This window comes from Anser cygnoides, chromosome 7, assembly GCF_040182565.1.
Source record: "Anser cygnoides isolate HZ-2024a breed goose chromosome 7, Taihu_goose_T2T_genome, whole genome shotgun sequence".
NCBI lineage: Eukaryota > Metazoa > Chordata > Aves > Anseriformes > Anatidae > Anser > Anser cygnoides.
In genome coordinates, this window is record NC_089879.1 from 13368393 (window position 1) to 13389525 (window position 21133).

The window sequence follows — 21133 nt, forward strand, 5'->3', positions numbered from 1 at the left end:
TCTTGGTTCAGCCGTAAATTGTCACCATTCAGGGGCTTCAAGATTGCCTATGGAAAGTTGAAAACGCTAAATAATGGCTAAAAAGGGTAAAACGCTCTTTAAGAAAGTGATAATAAAATAAAATAAAAAATCTATAAAGTATTATATACAAGCTATAAACAAAAATTAAAGGTCAGAGTCTATTTTAGGTGAAGTTACAGAATAAATCAAGCAAAACAACACTACTGGCAACGCTACAGAATAAATTAAATGGAGAAAGACTACTGGTAGGAGGAGAGTGAGCAAAGAACCAGGAGGTGTGTTTGCAATGGTTTCCAAGGCAAGTAACAGCTTCTCTAGAGTTTGGACATTTATCAACATCCAAAAAAAAACATAATTAAGATAATCCCCTCTCCTTGTTAACGCAGAAATATGGACAACTGGCAGGAGCTTTACAGAAAAAATTACAATTGCATAGTATTACATTATATTCAATTGTGCTTATACCATAAATATAATTTAATCATATTGTTTTTGATACCACACAATGTCACAAAAAAACATACTGGGTGCTCTGAACTCAACTCAAGTATTCTGATGTAAACCTAGAGCAGTGTATTATCCCTGCAGCTTTCTATTCTGATGCTCTGAGTAATATACCTTGGACAAGCACACATAAAAATAAAATACCACCCCACCAATACCTAGCTGGCACTCTCCATCACTACTTAATATGTTTATTCCAAAAATAGCTCCTGCTTTTAACACTTTCTAATTTAACAGATAAACTCGGGCAAGGACATAAATACTTGGCATCTGTCACCGAATTTAATCAGATCCCTGAATCAGAGCAAAAGCACCCTGCTCCAGCTCTGCTTTACCACCTAATGTGGTCTGGGTGCCTCTTATTAATCAATCCTTACTTCAGCCCAGAAGCGCTACTAAAAAGCACACCTGGGAGCATTTTACTATATATATAAAACCTGTGTTCCAACAGCTGATTTGATCTGCCTGTAGAATTTAATTACTAGGAAGGTAACTCTGCTTCCTGGTGAATAGGTTACAGCTCAAGAGTGCTCGTGCCCAGAAAGCATTGCAGATGCTAGTGTTTCTGATTGCTTCTGCCTATGAATTTAGCTGAAATACCAGAATCTGGGGTGGGTGGAACAACCCAAAGAATTTGCTAGCAACATTGGGCCTCAGTTCAGGCAGGTTATCCTTTGGCTTCTTTGCCTTTAGCAATATTTAAGGACGATTTTCAGAGGGCTGCAAGAGGCAGAAGTGCCCACCTCAGTGAGTCGGCTGAAGACGGTCGCCACTTCTCATAAGGATGCTGTGGGTGCTGTGCTGCCCAGGGATTGGAGTGGGTGGTGTAGGTACGTGGAGGTGAATGCCTGTTTGGCTGCATCAATGGGCTGGGAGTACAGGTGGAAGCTCTCAAGTCCCAGCACTTCCCTGGGAGGCAAAACTGGATCCTGACCCTGGATTACATGAACTCTACAGGAATTGATGGATGTAGGACTGCTGTGTCCTACACAGCTGATTAATTGAGTCTTCCTGCCACTGAATTGTTGTGCAAAATAAAAATAAATCATGTTACCTCCCTAAAAATCAGCTTGGGAATCAGCTTGGGAATCATCCCTTGTCCTATTTTTGGACAAGGGGATGGCACAAGCTCTCTTTCCTCCTCCCAGCAACAGCTGCAGGGAGGCTCAGTTCCTCAAGTTTCATCATTGCTTTAGCTCCTTCATGAGAAGGCGTTGATAGAGGCATAGAAGAGGACTTCTGTAGTTGGCCATGGCTGGACAGCACGCGTGTCCCAGCCACCACGCTCCACCAAGCTGCCTGGATGTGCTCCATCGGCCCCAGCCTGGTCCAGCTGGGTGCTGGAGGCTGAGAGCCTTCTCCAGACTGCGTGGTGTGGAAGCACCGGGGTTTGAACAAGCACTCCAAGTCTTCCTGGCTCCCCTCATACAGCAAAAAGTGGATGGTCTGAGTCTTGTGGGGCTACAGATTTAAAACAGCCATACTCCCTCCTACCTCTTCCATGGCCACTATAAGGTTGTGTTACCTGGTGAAGGCTGAGGAAGTGATCCACGTTCCCCTGTGGAAAAGGATTATTTGTGTCCACACTCAAAGGCTACAGAAGGTTGTTTTCAGCTGCTCCTGCCCAGGGGAAGCATTCCAAGGACTCAGCTCTCCTTGCTGCCTTCAGGTGCCCCACGTGAGATGGGCTGGGGAGGGCTCCAAGGAAGGGTCAGAAATGGGCATCTGCATCCCCAGCAGGGCAGGGAGAGGGGAAGAAGGGAGCTATCATCCCTCCTCCAGCCACCTCCTTCTTCTCCCATGGGAAAAAAAGTTCAAAAGGAACAGGAGGTTCTCTCTGCGCTAGCTATGCCCCTGTGAAATTTTCTGGCATCGTCCTGTTGGTTTTGGATCAGGTCCTAAACCTGTATGGACAGAGTCCGTGCCATGTGAGTGTCTGGGTTATTCATTAGGGGAGGGTTCTCTCTGCAGCCCACCACGTGGAGCACCTTCTTATAAAATGGTCGCTCTGTGTTGAGCCAGTGGAGCTGGCAAGAAGTTCTCACCGCACCCTGAGAAATGCTGCCGGACTTCAAATTATTGCTTCCCTCGTTTCAGTTCCTACGTGGCCTTATCTAAACTATGTCATAAATCTTCGGGGTTTTATCTGAACTCTCCTCCTGCTTGTGACATGCTGTACTTGTGAATAATGTTGTCTCTGTAAGAATTACAAGGGGCAGAGCAATAATGCTCCAGTGAAGCAAGTGAAGCAGTGGGAAAATAGCTAAAAGCTACACTGCACTGTTTCCCTATTTGTAATCTTCTGTCATATTCTGAGTTGGAAGATTAGATAACAAGACTATTTATAGTGGCATTGCTGGGTGTGTATCACAAAACCTTTATTGTAAGACCGTGGCAAGAATGAAATTTTAATTTTGCCTGCCACTTCCCTGTGTCACAGCTTCATTTGCAGCAAAACATTAGGTTTTTTTCTTTCTTTCACAGCGGGGTTATTAATAATAGATGTCACATTAACATTTCCAAATTGGGAGTTTACCCTCAGTCTCTGCTCCCACCCATCACTCGGCAATTTTTCCTCCTGGGCTTCACATTGGGATGACAACTGGGGACTGACTCTATCTGCTCAGCCACCAAACACGCAGAGCGTGGGCGAGAGCACCAGAGCTCGCTCCATTCATCACGACATGTCCCACCTGCAGGAGCTCTCTGCTTGAAACCTCCAGCTGATTTTTAATCGCTCTGCTAAATCCACCAGTGTATGACAATCCAGTCTGAGAACAACCGTCCAAAGCAAATGCACTGCGCACCAGACCATCCGTACAGGCTGTTAGGCATCCAGCTAAGGTGAGAACTTTCTGCCACAACGAATGTAGGACAGATTGCAAGTGGAGGAGTAAAAGCTCTTGATGCCTGTCCTTATTGCTTGGCATCTCTACTCCAAACAAAAGGTATCCGTAGATTTAAATAGTGAGAGCTTCTAGCTTTTTTTTAATGCCTATTAAGGGATGCAATCATGGAAGAGCTGTACCATTAAAACAAGTACAATAAATGATACACCAAGATAGCAATGGGAATGTAGAAATCCGCTACTAACATCAGAGCATTACCCAAGCCCTTCATAATGTATTTGCAGAATATTTTATAAATAAATTATTTCAACTACTTCTCCCATTTTTGTATTTGCTGAAATAATGCAACATAACTGATTGGTGGGGCACAATTTTTCTTTTCCATTTTCTATCACGTGCTCAGGTGACTCACTCGCATAATACACAGATTCTGTTTGAATTTTTCCAGTTGCATCCTGTCTTCTAAAGGGAGTCAATATGTCTGTGGGAAACCATCTCTTCCCTTCCTACCTAGTAAATACTTGCTAAATACAAAGTAAACATTTACCATGGACAAAAATGATCCAGTGAGATATATAGATATTTTAAAATGCAATTCCACCGATTGCTCAAATAAAAGAAATCATCCGTAGTAATACCAATACAATTAAATGCTAAATTAAGCAGCTATCATGTAAGGAGGAGATTTGAACTGACCTTCTGATGAACAGTTGAAATCTGGATAGCAAATAAGCTCTGGATCTACTTCTGCTCAGCTTATCTGGCAAAAGCCTGTCCAGGAGCAAGTTAAGAGTCTAATACTAATCTTTACATTAGATGGTGTTGATGAGCAGCAGAGCACAAAACATAGTCACGGCTCCATCCAAGTAGCAGTTAAAGGGAAACCAAGCAGAGCTTATGCCTAACAGAGGATAAAAGATGATCAGTGGGGTTTTTAAATCGTATGTTGGCATATGGGAAGTCAACATAAATTAGAATGAATCAAGCATAACATGATTATATTTCTTCTAAACAAGGGTCAGGGTGTGAGCTCCAGCTTTCAGGTAGGGTGAAGCCAGAAAGATGTCCAGACAGACGCTGCTCGCAAAGACTTTCATGCTCCCATTCAGCCCCATAAATAACACCCCAAAAGTGCCCCTGATTAATTCCTCTGGGACAAAGGATCCCACATTTCTACCTCTGCTCAGCATCCCGCAGACCCTTGTCTCTTCGAAAGCCAGACTCCTTCCTTCATACCTCAGTAGTCTGAGACTTCTCAAAGCATAACCCAAAATGCCTGTGCTGGCACATTAGAAATTTCTGTTCCTACAGTGCTTTGATTTATTTGGCTTTTAGCAAATTCAAATACAATATTTTCAATGACTATAAATATGTTTTTCAGATAAGAATTCTTCTCGCCTGAGAAAATGTTATAAAACATAACGGATTTAAGCACTGAGACCTGCCTTTCACAGAGAAACTCAATTTACCAAACCCAATTCCATTACTATTAAAAAACCACCCTTTCAGGAAAGGTGTGACTGTTGCTGAGAAGAAAGGCCCATGTTGGCAGCACCCTTCCCTCAGTTTTGGGAAACAGACCTATAACCCCTTCTGAATCACCTGTTTGAAAATGAATGGAAATGGCCAAAACCTGCCAAATCTGACCCATTTGTTGGTCCCATCTAACAGACTTTCAAAGCATTTTGTTTAAAAGTAAATTCATCCTTTTCATTTACCCAAAATGAACAGGTTTTTAAAGACACTCCCAGGAGTCGAAACATTTCCACTGGGTCAATGGAATTTTTCATCAACTTTCTTCCCCTTCGATTATTCACACAACTGCTTCCCAGAATATTCCCCTGGCCTGGCTGGGAAAATAGGCAGCAGTGGTTTCTGGAGTCACACATAAAGTTTTAATTATACATGATGGGTTGCCTCTCGTACCCCTCCATGAGACAAGCCAAAGGGAGCACAAAGGAGGAAGCATAAAGGCAAAGGCAGGCTTAGGTTGGACAGCAGACACTTGCACCCATAGCTCGTGGCCAACCCACAGACCTCTTTCTCACCAGGAGTAGTTGGCAATGGCCAGCTACAGAGCTTCCCAGCCATTGCTTTGCTGAAAGGGCTGTAATGCATTTAGAAAATAATGTGGGAGCTGCCAGTCTTCTCACATCCCAGTGCTAGACAGTGTGTGTGTTCTGGCCATACCATAAAAATGATGAGCTCAACAGTCAACAGGGAATCCCTGCATATGCCCATGCACATGTGTAAGCCCACACATGCAGGAACATCTGGAAGTGTCAGTGTTACCAGCATGAAACCCAAATACTGAATACGAAGGAACAAAGAGAGGACAGATACTCCACAAGCAATGCCAGTACTTTAGAATTTATTTTGGCTAAAATTTTAGTATTAGTTTTCCAAAAATGTTTACACAATACACGAAGCACATTTTAAAAAATAAAATAAAATAAAATGAAATAAAATGAAATAAAATGAAATAAAATGAATAAAATAAAATAAAATAAAATAAAATAAAATAAAATAAAATAAAATAAAATAAAATAAAAAATTTGCATGGTATTTTGTCTTTCAGGCTGGCTGAGAACTATTAACATTTACTTTCTAGAATTTTGCATAAAAATAGCCCTGAGGTTTGACCTGATCATTTTCTGAGAGCCAAGAATCCTTCCCCATGCTTCAGCAAAGAGATGAACCGAGCTGGACGAACAGAATTGTATACATGTAATACTACCATGGCATCCTCTGCTCTATAATTTTAGAATGCAACTCTATTTTAATCGTGTTACTGGAAGGCCAAATAACCAGTAATATAAACATGAACTAGAATCTTATATACAACTTGCTTTTACCAGCTAGAGATGCCCAAGAATGAGCAGAGACGGAAAGCTGCCCTGGCTTAGTTTTAACTACATAGTTGCATCAACCTAAGACCTTCATATGGGGAATTATCCACGTGCCTACCCTCCTCCCCAGCTGCACAGCTAGCAGTACCCTACCCAGTTAGGTTACAAGGCAGCTCAGGTTCATGTACACGTGTTTCAGTCACAGCAGAAGCTTTAACATTGCCAGCCTCTACGTTTCAGTTAAAATTCAGCTCGTCTCCAAAACTACTTTGGGAATTGTCAATTTGTGGCACAGAACCGAGCACCTCCACAGCGCTGTGATTAAAGTCAGAAACAACTTTGGGATTTGTCAGTTTGCAACCCGGCACTGAGCACCTGCGTGGTGCAGCGATCCATGTTAATCTCAGATCAACCATGGATGGACACTGGAGGATGGAGACGCTACCGAAACACAGGTGTTGCAGACCCCACTCTTCAGGGCAGTTCAGAACTGACCTAAAATTTCAAGAGAGCCTAAGCCAGAGCACATGTGGATCCTCATCCTGAAATAAGTAGCCACCGTGAAATTACGTACCGTAAGTAAAACAACGTGTACTTGTGTACTTGCCACAGGCAACAATTTGAGCGATGCAGAAGTAGCTGGTTCCTGCAATTATCCTAGCAGCAGTAGGTAAGAGCAGCTGCCAAATCTGAAATCTCCCAAGCCTCTGTATTAGAACCTTCCCCAGATACAGGGATATCCACAAAAGCTGATATTTCAGTAGTCTAGGAAACAACAAAAAGCGGGGGCTACTTACACTCTTTGTCACTCGGGGGGGTCAAAGTAAGCAAAGAGAACCTGTTTTCTCTTACTCTCAAAAGCCCTCAAATGCAAAAGCACCTTTATTTGTCCAAACCCCGGGGTGCAGGAGACACAGCCTCATCCATGAAAGATGTGGTGGGAGTTTGCACAGGGACCTCGTCACAGTCCCTGCTGTCTCCCAGATAAAGCCTGGATGTTCTGTTCTGTGCATGACTGCCGTGGTGATGAACCACTCTGTAAACACCCAGGCAGGGATATTCACATAAAAAAAAAAAAAAAGAGGATGGATCCAGCTAGAGACCAGCCGACATCAGAGAAGGCTCTGTCCCTCCAGCCATCAATACAATCACTGAACATCCCAGCTCCATCTGTCACTGGTGTGGAGAAATTTTGAGCTCTCCTCTCAGCATTATCATTATCAGCTGACTATGGGTAGCCTTAGGAAGACCCCCTTGGAAAGCCCACATGAGCAGGGCAAGTGTGCAGTCTTTTTATGCAAGAAACTTCCTCTTTCTCGACCTCTTCCAATCTCCCGTAAAATTGGATCCATTTTTGCACTCATAACATCCACTATTAATGAGCTCTGAGAGCTACCAGCCACTGCAGATGGCTACAGGCTCCATCTGCTCAAAGGGACCTGGGGTCTACCAACTTCACCTGATGTCCTCCTAGTTCCTGTACTGGAAGAGACAGCAGAGTGTGGAGCTCTGCCCCTTCTCTGCGTGCCAGCTAGGACTTTCAAATCTCTATCACTTACCACCCCAGCAGCTGTCCCTTTTTCCACAGGTAAGAGTCCCAGTTTATTTGATCATTCCTTACATTAAATTATTTCAGACCTTTGATCGCCACCCTTGTTGCCCTCCTCCAAACCTTTTCCAGATCTCTTGTATCTTTTAAGAAGGGGAAGAAGCAGAACTACAGACATCAAGATTTATACAATTTAATCATAGCCTCTATTTTCTTCTCTTTGGCTTCCCTTATGATTTCTACTATTTCATTTGCCTTTTTTTTTTTTTAACTACTACTGAGCCTTGAACTAACATTTTCAGCTCAGTCACCTCACTGCTGTTTTGCTTCCTAGTGGTTTTCAGAAGTGGCCTTTCTTGCCCTTGTGAAATACAGAGAGTCCCTGTCGGCAAAGCACCACACCATTTCCTGGGAAATTTCCAACGAGCTGCACCATTACCTGCTTCACCAACAGGCCTCTGTACCTTATGAAAGGGACAATTGGAAAGAAAAAGTAAAGTCAATAAATTGCTGTGTTTGGAGCACTGGGCGATTTTAGGCAGCTTAAATTCAATACGTCAAAGTTCAGTAACTTGGGGAAATAAATCCAGTGCTTGGGAGAAGGTCACACAAACCTGGGAACCTCAGGCAGGACAAGCTTTACACCTACAACCCAGACAGACTGACAGGTCAGAGGGAAACGCAAACCCCAGGACAGAACAAAAGCAGAAGAGCAGGGAGCCAGAGGCAACATTCAAAGCCTGTGATGGTGATACTTCTGACTCCCTAAGGCTGGAAGAAAACAAAATGATAGTTCGAAGAACCAATTATGACAGCAGTGGGAGCTGAGGCTATCCCACAGCACCATGGCTGGCATTCTCCCTGATGCCCTGCTTGCACCCCGATTTCTAATCCCCTCGTTCACCAGCTGCTGATGTCTTTTTCCTCCCCGCTTGGTTTTATCTAGCAAGTACAAGAAATGGAGCTGGCAGCACGATATTCTTTCCTGTCAACAACATAAAATTACTGAAATGCCTCCACCATCCAGATTCCTATCTCCTGCATTCATTTCAGAGGCTCATAAAATACCAATGAAAGGAGAAAAATGTCCAACACATTTATGAGTCAATGGGACATGTAAAATTTGGAACAGCAACTGCAAAAATGCCGGCAAAGACTACAGAATCATGTAAGACGTAGTGATGACTGGTATCCCCAGGGGCTAAGGGAAGGAGGGAAGCCCCCATCTCCAGGGTGCTGTGCTGCACAACGGTTGTGTTTCTGGAGGCTCACAGCCAGAAGGGCAGGGTCCCAGCTTTCAGCAAACCACTGCTGTAGACTGACTTCAGACTTCCAAAGCAAAAGAAGAGACTCAGAAGAACTGTCCTGCCAAGGTACCAGCCTGCTTCTCATGGTACTTTAGAGATATGAGCCCCAAATTGTCCCAGAGATCACACAGACACATGAGCAAGAGTTATCTGTCTGAACGAGCAGCAAGTACAGCACGGTCTTTCGGCACAGGCTGTAGAAGCACCCAGCCCAGCGTGACTCAGATCTCTACAGGAGCCTCCAGATGCCACTGCAACACAAACAATAACGAGTAACCCATGAGTAATCAGCCACTGCTGAGAAAAGGATCCCTGACTACCTTGGGCTGTCTCTAACGTAGTGCATGCATTCTTTTGCATAAATATCATAACCCGTGAGAAACACGACGGGAAGAAATCCTGCTCACTGTCTCTCTCCATGGAAAACAACCTTCCAAGGCAAGAGGAGGTTCAAGAAAGAGCAGCAAACCTGCCTAGGATGCTGGAGGAAAGGGCTTAAGAGAGGAGACAGTAAGACTTCTCAGCTTTTACAATCTAATATTGATCAGTGGTCCACAGAAACAGCTAAGCCTTCTTGCAGCTGAGGACATGAAGACAAGTGAGGATAAAGAGCAGCTTGCCCACATAGCCCAGGAGATGGAATTTAGATCCCATACCTCACCTCTTGTCCAAGGGCCAGCAAAAACCGCATTCCTAGCATCCTGGGCCAGCAACTCTGGGAACTACACAACATCCCTGATGGGGTGCACAGCCCACAAATCACAGCAGGAAGAGTTAAACAGACCTAGCAAGGCTGAGCAATAGCTAAGGAAGCAATGCAACAGCTCCAGACGTGTGGAAGTGGTAAGACTAGGCAAGGAGGCAGCTTACAGCTACAGCAGGATTACAAAGGAGAATTAAGAGACACCTTGCTCGACAGCAATCCCAAACCATATTTCAGAGAGGGTGGACAGCAAAAATTTCCTGGAGTTTATCTGGCTGCAACGTAAGGAGATTGTTACCAGATAATCACAATCTTTTGCTCATTAGGAAAGTACACAATGGATCACCTTCTGTCACCCCAGGGAAACAGCCACGTCTGGATTATGGGAAGTGAAGAACTCTCAGAAATGCTGAAAATTATCTCACCTCAACCTTCCCATCATTATACTATCAAATGACAAACTCCTTCCAGCTACTGGCCATGGCTTCAAGATTAACAGCCACATCAAGACTGTGGCACCTGAGCAGCTGAGGTCCCGAATGTCTTCTGTTTTCACTGATTTTAGTTTTCACCATCTCCAACCCAGCCAAAGCCTGCAGGCACAACTCTGACACCAATATCAGGGGTGACGCAGTGCTTTGGAATAGGTAACTCCAAAGTCCTTGCATCCAGCAGTTTCTAATGAACAGAAGCAGAGGTTTCTAGGAGGGCTGGACAGATCACATTTTAAAGTGTTGTCCAGCTCTGAAAGCAGCAGTAAAATCATCAGACTGGGGTTCCACATTTACTCTCACCAGCATCTTCAGTGGAGACCTTCCTATTCCAGCTACCTGGTCTTAAAACTGAAGCCGAAATCCAAGAATTCAGCTGGGTGATCTCCTTCTTATGCACTGCCACCAAAAGCACAGCAAGTACTCTGCCAGCCATGCCAGTCTTCAATGATACTTCTGTGTTATGCCTTCAGTGCCACCCAAAGTATCTTAGGGTCTTCAGAAAATGTGCTTAACGAATGGTGAACATTTTTAGCAGGACTAGCAAGAAAAGAAAGGTATAAAAACTTTCAGTACGTGTGGGAAGCAGATCTACAGGGGTCTTACACAGCAGAGATGAATTTGTAAGGTTCAGGGACTGACTTCAGAGTCCCCAGACCACCACGAGCAGTCACAGCTTCTTCCTGAGCACGAATGAATCTAAATCACCCCTGGCACCAGGCTAGGAGAGTACTCGATGGCAGCCAAATTATCAAAGCTCAGTGTCCTTCTCACAGAGCGAGGCACAGAGGGAAGAAGAACTGGGGACCTTCAATTAAAATACACTTTACAAAATGTTAAATGGCAGATTTGTAACAAAACTGTGTGACATTCATACTTTGCTGTGCCTCCAGAGCATTTTACAGGAACCTGTCAGATCCAATCAGACTTGTTTATTCTGCATTTAAATGTAGGACCTGAGGCAGTTTGGTTTCAAAAAAGACAGAAAAGGCACATATTGTCCCTAGCAGTCGCTGGGTTTTTACAACAAAGACAATGTCTTGTTAACTCTTTACTCCAAATCAAAATGATGTCAGTGCTACAGTCTGAGAACATTTCTACTTGCTGCCTTGGCACAGGTAGGAATTTCATTAAAATGGAAATTAAAGGAAGAACAAAACAAACAAAAGTGCCGTCAGGCTCCCTCCCCCCAAATCAGGTGATTCATACAGAGCATCCTGGAAATCTCACGTAAGCCACTGGTAATGGATTAAGTGGCAGTGTCCCTTCTGGCTCCAGTTTATAAATTCTTATCTGCTTAAGGTTGATCCAGAAAGATTTCTAGCTGACAGCGTGATTCTCAGAGATAAATCCTCCCTGGTAGTTTACAATCGTACACCAGCTACTACAGCATCTCGTGCACCTTCTTGTTTGCATTGACAGAGGTGATGGTTCACCATTTAGGGCTCAGCACCCTCCTCCTCGCAAGCCTGATTTTAAGCACGGCCGTTATCTGGGCCGGGTTTCTGACTGACTTTGTCCATGGCAGAGCAGCAAGCATCCGTAATGCCTCCTTGCATGGCCATTAACAGCCGTGGTATAATCACCCTCAGTTCATGCAACTGGTCCAAATCATCCAAGCACAGAGGTGGAAGGGAAGTATAGTGCAAGTATTAGAAAATCCTTCAGAAGAACAACCAGTTGCCCAGCTCCTTATTAACCCTTTCCACTCCCCTATACTATGGTTAAAACCTCAGTAAAAACGAGGGTGAATACCAGCATCCCTGTCTCCCATGCTGCCGGCTGCAAATTCTGCAACACTGGTGAAGCTGCAACAAGTTTTGATCACCTGAAACGGCTGCGGGGACAGCACCTGCCCTCGATCCCTGCCCACGGAGGGACGGCTGACATCCTCTGCCCCCACCATTCACATTTGGCTGTGAAAACGCGCTTAACAAAGAGGTACCCAGGTAGCATTGAACACGTACGGCGTGTGCTGCTGCCCAAGGAAATCCCTTTCCAGAATGACGGGTTATTTTCTGCTACCAGCCTCCCAGCCCAGAGGGGCAAAAAAGGGCAGGGACAGAGGCGACTTTGGCAGTCACTCCTGCTCGCCTTACAGAAGCCATCCCCATCTGATTTGGTCCTGCAAGTGCCCAGGGATTTCAGAAAAGGTTTTCATCCTCACAAGGAGCAGAATAACCGCGTAAGCTGGCCAGGGTGCCCCAGACACCCCCTGCCTTCCTCCAGACAGGGCTGTCAGCCCCACGCACACAGACACATTCCCGTGGCACCCAGAAAAGACGCCGAGGCGAAGCATTCCCTGACAGAGAAGCACCCGGGGGGAGACTCCAGCTCTCCGGCTCCTCCGACGGGCTGTCCCCTCGCTCCCCCGGGGTGCCGGCACGGGGCCGTCCCACCCCGCAGCACCCAGGGAACCCAACGCGTCCCGAAGAGGAGCCCGGGGTGCCCGTCCCAGCCCGGGGTCCCCGGGGTGCCCACCCCACGTCGGGGCGCTCCGGGAGCCCTACCTTTCAGGTGATGGTGGCGGGCGCGGTGCAGCCGGCCCTGGCCGCCGCGGGGCAGCGCGGGGATGCTGGAGAAGCGGCTGCCCATGGCGGCATCCGAGCCGAGCCGGGCCGAGCCGAGCCGAGCCGAGCCGGGCCGGGCCGGGAGGGCACCGCGAGGGGTCTCTCCCGGGGAGCAGCGGCGGCGGAGCGGGCTGGGATGGGATGGGGTCGGATGGGATGGGGTCGGATGGGAGGCTTAGGGGGGTTTAGGGGGGTGGCAGCTCTCCGCCCGCCCTCCCGGCCCCGCTCCCAGCCGGCCCCATAGCCCCGCGCTGCCGCCGCCCTCCGCGGGGCCGCGCCGGCTCCGCTCGGCTCCGCGGCGGCTCGGTACGGCGGGGCGGGGCGGCGGCACCGAGACCCCCCCGCCGCGCCCCGTCGCTATGGAGACAGATGTTCCGGCCCCCCCCTCTTCTTCTTGACCCCCCCCCAACGGCGGGCAGGGGGTGGGGGCACCGCTGGAGCGACAGGTGGGGGGTACGCGGGGACCCCCGCGGCTCAGCCGCGGTGCAGGGAAAGGGGTGGCCGGGGTCTCGGCAGCGAGCTGGCATCTCCTCGGCATCCCCCGGCATCCCTTCACACCCCCCCGCCATCCCCTGGCATCCCTTCACATCCCCCCCCCCTGGGCATCCCCCCAACATCCCTTGACATCCCCCCCTTGCACCCAGCAGCACCAGTCTCCCCTTGGAGCAGGACGCTTGAGCTGATGTATGAGGAACGGACATCTCAGGGCCAGTGCCATTATTCCCCTCCCCAGCCCCCCCAAAAAGCCACCTCGTGCAGCCGCACACCACCACCTCCCTCACATCTGCAAGGTGGGGAGATGCCCCACAAAAGCAGCTGGGACCATATGGGGCAGCGGGGTTCCCTTCATCCTCACCCAGCAGCACCTAAGCCATAAAGGGATTTTTACTGTGAGGAGCACCACCCAGGACCTGGAGGAGTTCAGGAGGTACCCACATTAAAATAAATCCCCATAGGATGCTGGTCTACTGTGTATTTGCATTAACTTTTCTTCTTGAGACTCCTGGTTCTGGAGATGCACACACCTGCAAGCTTCATCTGGGGTTTCAGTGAATGCTGAAGACTGAGAACAGCTTCAGTTCAGCTATGTCAGGGCTCCAAAATGTCATCTTCCTTCCTTCTGTTGAATGAAATTTCTAATGCTGTTTCTTTCTAAAAGGTGGTTTTGTCCATCTGTCCATCTATTTACCTCCACTCTGCCACTTCCTCGTAAATACAAGAAAAGCTCTTCCTGGTCAGGGACCACATGTGAACATTTTCAACATTGAAAACAGCTATGGCCATGATTTCCCAACCCAAAAAGCCAAAAGATCCCCTGTTCTCTGAAAACACTTGCTCAGACACAAGCTTGTCAATGGTGGGTGTTGCTGGTGTGTTGGGTCCACCAGCAGGCAGCTCGTGAGCAGAGGTGGGACAGAGACTGCAAGACTGAGTCACATCTTTATTTATATCCTTTGTGAACACTACTTCGAGACAGCTCATCACAGCGAGCTCACAAAGAAACACAAGACTGGATCGGGCATTAGACGGGCAACTCCAGCTCCTGCCCCCTCGCCACACAATGTCTTCCATCCTGCTGAATCAAACCGTCTGCAACCAACAACAAAAAAATCCCCATTCTTTCTCATTTCCTTTTTTCTATTCTTTCTCTGTGCCTGTCCTTGAATTGTAAGAGGTCTTGAGTAAGGACTTACACTCTTCTGGAAATCTTGTTCTATATGGTAGAAAGAAGCGTCATTGTAAGGCAAATTATAATGGAAAGATGTCTCTTCTCATTGGATAAAAGAGATCATGAAAAATATTTTTTTCCCGAGTTCTTAACTGTAGGCATGGTGGGCATCTAAATAGCAGCACAGGGAACATCTCTGTGCAGCCACCCATTAAACCACAGGCACTCACGCATGCATCATGCCCGCTAACTGCGCTGTGTGATACCGCGCTGTGTGCTGGGCTCGCTCCCAGAAGGACCAAGAGCCTTTCACTTCCACCAAATCCAATCTGAGTTGTAGGCATCAGGCACCAATTTAATCCTGGGACCATAACACGAATATTAAATTATACCACACATGGCTTGTAGATTATGTCCTCAGCCAGGTCCCTGCTGCCCCTGGGGAGCCGAGGTAAAACACAATTCCATCAGTGGAAGCAGGAAGCCGTATAGATCTGCCCTAGCAACGTGCTCAGCTTCTCTGAGGGGTGGGCTTCGCCTCACCTCACACCACAGACTGTCATTAACACTGCGGGGAAGAATGCAAAACAGCACCAGGGTTTTGCTGTGATCGTATCTTGGTTCACTTTATCAAAGAGTATTTGAATTTGCTCATGGCTCTGCTTGGGTAAGGAGTGGGAAGGAGGGGCTGGTGCTGTCCTTGCCAACTTGTGTCAGTTCTTCCCGCAGAAAATGTTGAGCAGGGTGAGAAATATGCTCTGTGATCACAGGGGCCCTTGACAGACAAAACAGGATCATACTGATTCTGGGTTTTTGCTTTTTTCTTGTGCTTCAGCAACAGGGAACACTGAAACAGCTTGCCAGAACTGCAGGACTTCCATGCCCGTAAGTCAGGATACTGATTGTTTCTTAGTACCAGTAGTATCAATTGAACTGACTAATTAGGGATGTGCAATTTCTTGGTACCAGTCCTGTCAAGGAGTGGGGAGGGTTTGGTGGAGAGACAACGCTGTGTGATAGAGCAGCATGAGCTTGCACTACGTTATAATTCCCTTCCACCTTCCGTACCTGTGCATAGGCAGCTGACCACTGATCTGCAATCCATGCTGAGAAGTCTGTCGGGACAATGCAGTCAATCCATGAACTTCACCTGAAATGAGCATCAGCTCTGGGAGAGGTGTTAACATTGTGATTGTCATCGTGAACGAACACGAGGAGAAAGCCACAGCGCAGTCACATCTGCGCATGAAACAGCATCTGCTGCCTTTAGTCACAACAACACCCATGAGCTCTCTACCCAAAAGCCGAGTGCAAGGATGAGCTCCAGCTGTTCAGCTCGGGCGTATGTCAAAGAGGAGAGAGACTGGATGTGGAGGAGGATTAGTGAGACGGCTCGAGGGTAGCATCTACTGTCACATGCAAAGAGAGCTTGCTGGAGAAGGATGGCCAGGCTGTCACAGATTTGGTACCCAGGCACAATTTCAGACTATGAAAAAGGCAAGATCAGATGAAAGCACTTGCATATAAGGACTCTGGATGTTTTGAAGAGATTTCTAACTCCGTAGCGCTGTGCAGCAATGAAGAAAATGTAGTTAAAAATTCCCTTTGCAAAGCCTGTGTTTGTGCCTTCTAGGCTCATCATCCCTCGAGGGATTACACACAAAACCAGGCAACCACAAACAAGGAGTAATTATGAAGTATCACATGAGCAGGAGTACACACGAAGCCATAGCCAGAAAACAACAGATTATACAGCAGCATCCAGCACTGTCTTGGAAGATACATCTAGAAATATTACCTTAAAGTGGAGAGGCTGATGGTGAAAATCCCCATTAGCATTTATAAAATGCTCAGTTTAAGACAGCAGTCAGCAAAAGGACATCATGACAGGTGATCTTCCAATTTGGCATTCCTTCCCTGAGACAGCTAAATCTGAGGTCACCTTTCTCACAAGAAATGTAGATATTTGTTTTTTTATTAGTGAGATAGGGAAAAAGTTTCAATCTTTCATGACACACTGGCTCTGCAGTGTGCAGACTAGGAAAACATGTTTTGCACAGCCAGCTTAATGTTTCAGATTAGTTCTGTTTGTTTTCTGACCTTTACATTAGCAGTTCTCCCATTTGTCAGCACAGGACCTGCACGAGAGCAGAAGCTGCTGCCTGACCTTGAAGACAAGATGCAGAAACACAAGTAGTACTTACACAGTATGTTGGTGCCTCATATATACACAGATATCCGTCCTGGAAGCCACAGGAAAAATCATTCTCCTGAGCTGATGCTTGCGCAGCCCTGCAGGATCTGCTTCCTAACAGCACCAGACTTCTGGAGTTGCTTTTCAAGGCTTTTCAGAGTCCCAGCTCCATCCTGCAGGACCACAGGCCTTTAGTTAACCCTGACTGCCAGCATCCCCCAGCATGACAGAGTGCCCCCTTTTCCTTTTCTGTAGAAATCAGCCCACTTGCATACCCTGAGCCTCTGGCCTCTTTCCAGCCCTGCACCCCACACTGTGCAGTTCTTCCTGTCTCTTGCCCCACGAGCTCTGGCAAAGTCTGCCCTAACCCTGCTTGGCTCTCATCCCCATCTCATCCCCAAAGCCAAATGGTACTTCACGTTTCCAGAAAGGGAGAACTTTCAGAAGAGGTAGAGAAGCACAGAGAGACCACATGAACTTTTCTTATTTACTTTTCTGTTACCCCAGCCCTCCTACATTCCTCCCCTCATGCCTCTTCTGTAGCTGCTAGGTTCAGATTAACCACCTAATAAATTTTCCATCAAGCAGCTTCATGGAGTATGTTCACAGCAGTAGCTATTTAGAAGGCATTTTCCATAAAAGTAAGCAAAGCTCTTTCATTTCCCATATTAAAAAGTAATGCAATCCCCTGCTGCAATGCCCTATAAACCTTCCCCAACAGTCAGTGTGTGTCTGTGTGGGGACCGCTGCTGACCACAATATTCAGCATCATCTTGCTCCAGTGTGACAGAGGGCATGAAACTCCACTCCTGCACTGCAGGAGCAACTCAGGGCTCTCCCACAGCACCATTTTCAAGATCTACGCTCTGACCTGAAAGCACAGAGTGACAGCAGAGAACTCACACTCAAGAGAAGTTACTGCTACAACAGTTGGTCTCCCAGTTAAAAACAAGTGCCTGCTTTCCAGCTCTAAGTTTGCGAACTTGAACCTCCACGCCTTGCCCCATGTAGTGTCTTCGTGTGACAGATGAAGGAGCCTCATCCTCTCACAAATCTCCCCATGCAGGTTTTTATGGACCCAGATCAAGTCAGCTGCAGAGATGCCTTTATCTTATCATCTTTTGATTTTCCATTTCTTTCACTTCATTGGTGACTTCATTCTCTCTGAAGCTGCTCGTGTGAAAAGCTTCATACAAATCCAATAACTGCACTATATGAGAAAGCAAGGAAAAGAGCAAAAGTAAGAGAACCACTTCCTTTGGACAATTGCTTCATTTGGGAAGTTCCATTTTAATGAAGAAAGTCAGTTTGGATAGGGGATGGAAGTCATGGTAAGGGTCTGGTCCCTGTATTGACAAGCAGAACCCAAAAACTTTTGCATTTTTATCAGCCATTTTCAAAGCATTGCTTATGTTTGCTATGAACTAGGCTCAAAATTAATGCAATGAAGATAATTATTGATCAAGTAGAATAAATAGGGTGGTTAGAAAATATGGATTTCTCCCACACTTACTGGTTATATTTTTTTGAGCTCTGGCATGCACATCTCACCTATAGCCTTGTAAGACTTACCTGAGGAGGTTTTAGCTCACCTTTCATTCAAACTTCTTGTGCTCCCCACACCGGGGAGTTTGGCGGGGCCTGCTGAACCCCACGTGTGTATTAGAGCAAGCCCAAGGCTGCTTCCTCCCACAGAGGAAAGCTCCCAGAAGCAGAGAATAACCATACTGCAACGCATTTGTGCCATATCCCAGAAGCCCAGATCTTACCACTAAGCTGGGGCTTACATGAAAGCCCTGTGCTGAGCAGAACTTATTTCCAGGGGAATCAGCTCCTCCCTCTTTAAAGGGTCCTTTGATCTACAAGAGAAATCTAACAGGATTTTAGCATAGTTAATAATCAGGTCTTTGATCTTCCCTTTGGAGTTTCACTGTCAGCCAGACCGAACCCCCACTTCCAGCAGCACGAAGCAGAGATCCCTCCTGGCACATTAAGGTGAATTTACCAGCTCCACAGATTTACCAGCATTGCAGGGTGTTTTGTTTTGTGTTTTTTGTTTTGTTTTGTTTTTGTGTGTGTGTGCCCGTTCACTTCACTTTTGGGTAACTTCTCCCTCAACATTTTTCTTTGGTCAATAGACCTTCCCTTCAATCTCTCTTTGATGTCATGGTCAAGACAGTGGATATTTCTGATATGGCAAAAAAACTGCTGTGGAAGAACAGAGTTTGAGGGATATTTCTCTATATCTCTATATCCCACATTCTTTGCAGATCTAAATGGGCTTCTGTTAGAACAGGAACAAATCGAGACTTTGATGACAGATGCCGGTGCCAACCTCATACCTCCTTCCTATTTCTGCATCTAAATATTTGCTTTTAATTAGATTTACTGCCCAAATTAACAGCAGAGGTGCTCAGATTTCTAATTGGGTCATTGCTAGCCAGCTTTACATCATGCTGAGAAATCATCCTCCTCAGGATGATACTGGAAAAAACAAACCTTTACTAAATATGGTCAGTTAGAAAAAAGGGCAAGTGCCTTAAGGGTTATGTCTAAAAGTGCTTGACGTCCTCAATGCCTAAAAATGTGGTTTGGATTATCAAAGGAAGAACTCTGACACACTACTCAATATTCATCTGCCAAGGTATTAAGGTCTTGACCCTACATGTTGTTTTGCCTACAGGTGGAGTTATTTTATGGTAGTATTTCCCAGCCATACTGCACATGAGGACTGGTGACTTTTTACATCTTTTTGGTCCAGCTCCTTCCCCTCACAGCACATTCCTCACTGGATGGGCTGCAGACAGTCCCTGGCCCCACTCCTAGCATGGTGATGGACGATGGACCAACCTAATCCTATTCCTAACCAGACCTCTCAACCTTTCCCCATTGGGTTCTTGGACAGCAGTATGGTTTCACAGCCTCCAAGGGTTACAAGCTCCAAATAAACTTCAAGCAATGTGAAAAATCTGGATTTTTACTTCCAATTCCTCTACAGTCTGCAGAGCCCCAGGCAGCAAACAGCCCCACAAAACCACCATGCACCATGTCAAAAGCTGTACTGAACAGCCAGACAAGTTAGACTCACCCTTAGACTGATCGTAGAAGCAGGATGCATCCAGTACTTGTCTTCCTGACCAGCTTCCATCCAAGCTGTCCAGCCCCTGTGTAGTTCCTGAAGCTGAGCACCACCTTCAGAGGTCCCCAGACAGGGCTGACCATGTTGCTTATTAACTCCCTAATGGCCTCTGTGGGGATTCCTAAGCCAACTTCACTGAGTTTGGCTGGATCTGAAAAAGGTGACCTGGAAATAACAGCAGTCACCTTCTCGTCCCCATCTACAGAGGCTGTAGTGCTGGTGGCACTGGATGTGCAGCTTGCTGGTAGCATCTGAAGTCAGTTTTTCTTTTTTGCTCTGACTCAAATGGTAGGAACCAGCCAGAAACTCAGAAATGTCAAGTTTAGTATCATATAGCCCCTTTGATTCTCAAAGACAATTTGTAACGCATACATGACGGAAGCACTTTTCACCAGGAGACTACTACTGGGAACTGCTGAATTCAGCAAAACAGGTGCAACTATTTTTTTTTTCCAAGGGTACAACCCTGTCCCAGCAGTGAAGACTAACCCCACAGGCAAACGTCAGCCTTAATTTTGGCTTGACAGCCAGGAAGAGCTAGCATGCATTTCAAAACTAATCTCAAAATGCACATCTAAACCCAGGAAGAACAGAGGAGAAGCACAAGTCCCCAGCAGGGCTTATTTGAATAATCTTGCTGACAGATCTGTTCTTTTCTCAAAATTTCCAGTCTGCACAAAGGATCACAATATGAAATCAGATACTGTCACTGGGTTCTGATAAACATGAACATAAGGACTAAACACTGCCTTCCTCTATGAATAAACACTTCTAACTGCACCACTCACATTGTTCACACTGTCACTAAAATCCTGCAGGCGGCATTCTAGCCTTGTGACTGAGCATTATCCATCATTATTCACTTCACGAACAGATATAGATTTGCAGCTCTCACTTACTGATGAACATATTCCTGACATTATTATCTCTTCTAAAAGTCTCTGCATGAGTTATGCCTCCTAGATTCAAAAGGCAATTTTGCTTCTCTGCCTAAGAATTAATGCCAAGATTTTCACTGTCTCGAACATATTTAGAAAACAAATCCCCCTTTAATTTTAAAGCTGCAAGTAAAGGAGAAGCTGCCGCACTATTAGACTAAATTTTACAATGTTTAAATGTCTGTCTGTTAAAAACTTGCAACTCTCTTCCAATCCGAATTTGCTGAGTTGCAAGTTCTATGCCAGTGGAGCTCATTAGATGTTCTTCAGTTTGATCCAGCAGCCAAAGAAGACACTTACAAATTATCATTCCTTCATTCAACCTTCTTCTCCACAAACTGAACAGGTCA

General features: G+C 46.2%; 1 protein-coding gene and 1 long non-coding RNA gene across 2 annotated transcripts in view; both read right to left on the bottom strand.

Annotated features, from left to right (window-relative positions):
* Nucleotides 1–13133, bottom strand: part of NEURL1 (neuralized E3 ubiquitin protein ligase 1) — a 151058-nt gene extending 137925 nt beyond the window's left edge. Inside the window, exon 1 of the mRNA XM_048060349.2 lies at nucleotides 12784–13133. Coding sequence (XP_047916306.1) covers nucleotides 12784–12868 — 85 coding nt within the window. The 5' untranslated portion in view covers nucleotides 12869–13133. The remainder of the gene's footprint in view (nucleotides 1–12783) is intronic.
* Nucleotides 13134–15804: 2671 nt separating this feature from the next.
* LOC106031847 (uncharacterized) lies at nucleotides 15805–18965 on the bottom strand. Its single transcript, XR_001204485.3, has 3 exons — nucleotides 18476–18965; nucleotides 17610–17916; nucleotides 15805–16879 (listed from the first exon to the last, which is right to left on the bottom strand). It is a non-coding gene; the product is annotated as an uncharacterized lncRNA (long non-coding RNA).
* Between the last annotated feature and the right edge of the window lie 2168 nt (nucleotides 18966–21133).